This window comes from Notolabrus celidotus, chromosome 21 (genome assembly GCF_009762535.1).
Source record: "Notolabrus celidotus isolate fNotCel1 chromosome 21, fNotCel1.pri, whole genome shotgun sequence".
Lineage (NCBI taxonomy): Eukaryota > Metazoa > Chordata > Actinopteri > Labriformes > Labridae > Notolabrus > Notolabrus celidotus.
The window spans coordinates 24,825,318-24,831,317 of NC_048292.1; the positions used below are offsets into that span (position 1 = coordinate 24,825,318).

At 39.7% G+C, this 6,000-nt stretch overlaps 1 protein-coding gene across 2 annotated transcripts in view; it reads left to right on the plus strand.

Annotated features, from left to right (window-relative positions):
- ano2b (anoctamin 2b) overlaps positions 1-6,000 on the plus strand; it is a 107,501-nt gene that overhangs the window by 22,171 nt on the left and 79,330 nt on the right. For both annotated transcript variants that reach the window (XM_034674095.1, XM_034674096.1), the window contains exons 3-4: positions 1,237-1,335; positions 1,625-1,776. In XM_034674095.1, the coding sequence (XP_034529986.1) occupies positions 1,237-1,335; positions 1,625-1,776 (251 nt within the window). The remainder of the gene's footprint in view (positions 1-1,236; positions 1,336-1,624; positions 1,777-6,000) is intronic.

The following is a 6,000-nucleotide window of genomic DNA, read 5'->3' on the forward strand; positions in this document are numbered from 1 at the left end:
CGGAGGAGGGTAAGGTTACCTGGCTGTCGTCCCCTGCTGTCTCTGCTTGCTTTCATTTCTGGTTACACTCTTGCTCCAGTCCAAAACCTGCTCCATCACAGCTTCACAAGGAACACTTGTGAAATTCTGCTTCAAGTTAACTTTCCTTCATTAAATGAATTCATCTTTGCAGCTTTGAGATAAAAAAATTTTTTTATTTATGTGAAATGTGAAGTGGTCTCTACTTATCCAACTAAAAGGACTAAGGAGGCTGTCAATGCACTGATATTCAATCAATTAATAATGTACCTTTTGATGCTGTCGGAGCTGCAAATTATCACACTTCGCTAATGCATCTTAATATTAAATAATAATCACAGTGTGGGCGCCGGACCATGATTCATTAGCAGACCTCACTAGATGAGTCAGGATTTTATTTATCATAACAGTAAATACATTGTATGTGATTGGTGGAGACGGCGACAGGGACAGAAAAGCGTCCAATGTGTCAGGAACAGGCCGCAACAGCAGAGGGAAGAAAACAGCTCAAGGCATTGCTGTAGGCACATAGGCTACATCAATCTTTCATAAATACCAGTAAGCTGCTGGCAAAGCTGGTTAGCTAAAGTGTTTCAGTGGGTCAGGCCGATGGCAGGGATTGGTGTAGCCCGGTTCAGATGTAAAGCATAGCTCAGTATTGTTAAGGGCTGTGCAGCCTGCTGTGAGCTCCAGACGCCAATATCAAGGTCTGAGAGAAAAGCAGCTGAGAAGCTTTTGACTGCAGACAAGTGCAGCACTCTGAGGTCTCTGTGGCTAAAACACAGTCTGTCGCCTTTATTGGATTGCAAAGCAGTCCTGACAGATGGTCTGGTAAGAAGGTAGTTCCAGCCAAGCAGTCTGGTGATATATTTCCAAAACATAAAAAGTTTGGGTCATAAAATATAACTTTTGAGCAGAACGCTCCGGCACAGACACTCTGAGCTTGCGTGATCAAGAAACAAAAACAAAGGCATCAAACCGCTAATCCTGTCATTGTTAAAGCCAGCACCTACGCATGACCCAGAAATGAATGTGACAGAGTGTCCTGTATCCTGATTGGGGATCAATTTGAAGAGGCACTGACTGCAGATTTGCAGCTCTGAGGCATCTACCTTAATAGCTAACATTAAACACTAAGTCCGACCACATTGCCTAAGAGATATGTTCAACATTGACTAACATATATTCTATATATTTTCTGTTTTGGTTGTTTTACAGTTTAAAGCCCACGGCCCAGGCTTCACTCGTCTCCACGCACCCTGGCCCGTCCTGTGTCGAGAGGCTGAGTTTCTAAAGATCAAAGTGCCCACAAAGACGGTGAGATCTGATGAAATGTAGTTCTGTCCATGTGGAGCAGTTTTATGTGGATGTGTTAGATCAGTAATCAGAGATAGACAGCATAATAACAATGTACTTCAAATAAAGTCATATCAGAAAATATTTCTGCTATCTAAGACATTACTGTCAAATGTGAGGTTTAGTGTCCCAAAACAAGAGGCAGCATTCAATCAGCATTCAGATATCAAATATTTACACTAATGATGTAGTGTTTTTTTCACTTTGTAACAATGTTTTAGGAATCGTTTGATGTTGTGTGTTTCTTCAGAGTTATGAACTGAAAGATGAAAAGGGTTTCGGCTCCAGTATGATGAAAGTGTGGAAGAAACTGAAGCAGCCCTTCCAGCCCAAAGTACCAAATCAGGAACACGACCGCAACAAAGTCCTCTCACACTGCTTCTCCAGGGACAAACTCCACCTGTGAGATTTGTATAAGAGCACACACACACGCACACACACACACACACACACACACACACACACACACACACACTTACTTATGTCCACTTTGGGGGCGCATATTTCAACACCCCCCCTTAGAGGACACCACTTTCTGAACGGTTTAGAGAGATGCTGGAAAGTGGAATACATTACTGGAAGTCTCCAGATTATGAAAATCACTTGAGATTTAAATTTTAAACAACTTTTGTCCATAAATATTTTTTACCTTGAGATTGGGGACAAATCATTTTAATGTTTAAGCTCTTCGAGGGTTACGCCTTTATTCATAGAATCTGGAGTTACAATACGTAACGTTATAAGCATTTTTCAAAGTGTTACAGTGTTACTACTGAAACTTAAGATTATTCTCCAAACTCACTTTTTAGCTGCATTTGTCAACACTTTTTAATAAGAGATTTTACTATCAAACTACTTAACAGAAATGAACCTTGAGATTGGGGACAAATAATTTTAATGTCCACTTTGGGGTCTTCAGCTATGCACAAATACACAGACTGATAAAAGTCACCTTTGGGTGCCCTCACTGTCCTTTGGGGACAAGACTCATTAAATGTCATTAACTGAATGCACGTTCAGCTATGTTCAGGAAGGAGAGCATGTTGTAATAAAATATGAAATTCAATCTTTGATCGAGCATCACTGGTCTTGTCAGGCCGAACAACGGCCCTTAGGCGTGATATAATCCCAACATAGCACGACCTGTCATGAGCTATTGCTTCATTAACACACACCTGTCAGCCAATCAGAAAAGAGTACTCACCCAGACCATAGAATAATGTAGATTAAGAGGTAGACTGAATATGTCATAGTAGCACCACAATGAAAATCTGCATGAAATAATAATAATACACCAAACAGACTTGCGTTTGCTGATATCTTTTTAGTGACATAATGGAGTGCCACACAGCTCAAATGGAATGTCCTTGAAAATTACAGGTTGTCACAAACTTGGCTAGCTTTCAAATGAATGCATCTGGACAGCTAACAGTCAGTTAACATACTTGACTAGAGACTGTTCAGAGAAACAATTTCTTAGGCTCGCTAGCAACATAGCAGGTTGTGCTCCAAACTACAACCAAGAACTTTGGCTATATAAAAATACAGAAGACCTTTGTGCACAGACAAATTTAACATTAGCCTCTGAAATAAGATACAGATATACTTCAAACAGGTATACTTCAACAAATATCTATCATGAGTCCTGAGAACAAGCCTTTCTCTTTAAGGCAGTGATCCGATTTCTGACATAATTTTTCACTCCAGTCCAGATTCGGTCTTTGAGCGCATCAGGTTCTGCGTTGATACACCCAATGCAGTCAATCTTTTGAGGTACCTTGCATGTGTGGATGAAGCGCATCATGTGTCTTTCAACTGCACGCACCTCGCTGTCTTCCCACTTCCGTTTGGAGTTACCTCTTTTGTCTGTGAAGAAAAGATAGAGGTGTTGTCAATATCTCATTACTAAAAGCATTTTTTGCAGTCCATCCACAACAGCAAAACTGATCAATAATGGAGGATAATGAATGCTAGATATCCCTACAAAGGTTTTTAATTATTTAAACACAATCCCAAATAGGTATCACAGTTACATTTGATTAAAAAAAAGCAGGCTCCCTGCTCCACCAACATTAGCCAAAGAAAGTACTGCCTTTTTGGGAGCAGAGTTCAGGTCCTGATGATGTCACATACTGTACAGACAACAGAAAGAAAAATCTTCACGATAGACCAAAAGCTCTTCGAGGGTTACGCCTTTATTCATAGAATCTGGAGTTACAATACGTAACGTTATAAGCATTTTTCAAAGTGTTACAGTGTTACTACTGAAACTTAAGATTATTCTCCAAACTCACTTTTTAGCTGCATTTGTCAACACTTTTTAATAAGAGATTTTACTATCAAACTACTTAACAGAAATGAACCTTTAGATGGGGACAAATCATTTTAATGTCACTTTTGAGCTCTTCAGCTGTACACAAATACACAAACTGATAAAATTCACCTGTGGGTGCCTCACTTTCCCAGGGACAAGAGTCATTAAATGTTATTATTACCCGGCTTTCTTACTGACCTTCCGGTTGTGCAAGATGTTTGATTCTGATTGGTCAAAACCTCTTGACAACCCCCTGGCATCGGTTATTAACTTTCACTTATATGAGCAACACCAGAGACTAACTGATCACACGTCATGTCAAATCAATCCGCGGAGAAGAGTTCAGACACATTTAGCTTCTGCTTGTTGACACCATAGACCGTAAGGTGAGGTAAAACCGTTAGCTACCGTTTGCATCATATTGGTAAACAATGTGGCTAAAACATTAGCTTCGGTTAGCATGCTAAACCGGCAGGTTACGGTTGTTTACATATTGGATCCTGTCCATCAATATGATGAAGGAGTGGAGCAGGTGAGAGAAACTTTAGGTTAGTGATCTCTAGAAAGAAACTTAAACCATGAGCGGTGGTGATGATAGCAGCAGGGTTCAAAGTTCAGACATTAGTTTCTTTTTAAAGGTGTGTGAACCGCAGAGCTCAGAGAAGAAGGAGAGCTGAATGAGGACAGTTTCATGTTAAATCCACCGCAACAGGCAGAGAAGAATCCATCACCATGGAACGATCACTGACGAGGAATCACTGGGACTATTTTTAAAAACTGTAAACATAAATCATTTAAATCTATAAAATCATCTTTAATCAATGTTTTTAACAACGTGTTTGTATTTTGAGTAAGTAGCAGGGGAATATCGGGATAATGTATGGTAAGCAGGTTGTTATGGGGAAAGAATCCGTTTAGGGTGGTCAAGAACCCTCCTCTTCGCGTCGGGGTCTTGTCTCACCCTGTCTGGATTCTTTTTCCCATAACAACCTGCTAATAGTACATTATCCCTTACTTTTCTGCATGCACTTTAAGCTATGTTTAGTATGTGAATATGAAGTTCAGTCTTTGATCGTAACATAAGAGTGCAGATTCTGCCATAATGCCATTCTTTAGGCTATCACTGGACACATTGCTGTCACTATGAAAGGACATAATTAATCCTAATCTGTCATATTAGTAGGTATGGGTATTGTTAGGATTTTATCGATACCAATATAAGTAATACTTATCGACACAGATACTTATCTATATTTTTGTTAAATGCATAAAACATTAGGGGAAACACTGTGACTGTGTCCTGATTTAATAACTATGGACTTATTTTAACAATAGTACGTGTTACCTTGAATCAATGAGGTCGAGACAGTCACTTTTTTCGTTTGGTAAACCCCATCTGCATTGGAGCTGGGAGGTGCTGGGAGGGACAGCTAGGAGTAACATTAGCTGCAGCAGCTGCTTTGCTAAAGCAGTCAAACACGCTGCACTGCTTCAGATTTATCAAACATTGTATTTTTAAGTGTTTCGTGAGGTTGCTGGAGTAATATGTTTTAGACATATATTGCCTTTAGCTGCATTTTCATTAGATTGTGTAAAGTGAAGCAACACTTCTGAACGTTTTGCCCTGTCAGCCATGAATGTAAAGACAAAGTTACAGCACGTCAAACATAATCACCTGATGCCAGCAGCTTCATCATTAGGGGACTGTTAAGAAAAATGCCTGCTATGTTAGAATGACTTAAGGTTACATAAACACGGATAGCAGCAATATTTCTTTAATGACTAGTCAGGAACTGGTGCCAAATTAGTCCTGTTTCTCGTACCCATCCCTACATATTACTGATCAATTATTAGTGATTAGCATTTTTTTAGTATTGTCATTTATCATTAAATAGCCTATAAGTCGAAAAAGGAAGCTCTGAATATGTGCCTTTATTTTACCACAATTCAAAACCTTATCCACATTGCCAGAGTGGCTGGGATGGTTTGGCTGCAAAATTACTTGAAGGGCTCAGTATTCAGCTGTAAGACAAGGTTTATTAGGTTAGGTTTATATTGCAGATACTACCTTTCTTCAGTTAAAAAAAGATCTAAGCCAAGCCAAAACAAACCTTGATTGAGAAGAGCACTGGGAGGAGTGGAACTGGAAGCAGTGGTCGGAAGTAAAGGTGTATTCTCCTGGCCGTCTTCACCTGTTGCCTCAGTGGTCGACTCAACAGACTCATCCTCATCACTTGACGCGTCCTGATCTTGTGAGGAATCAACTTTTTCTGGGGAGAAAATGTAAGAGAATATTTTTAAAAAATATGGCA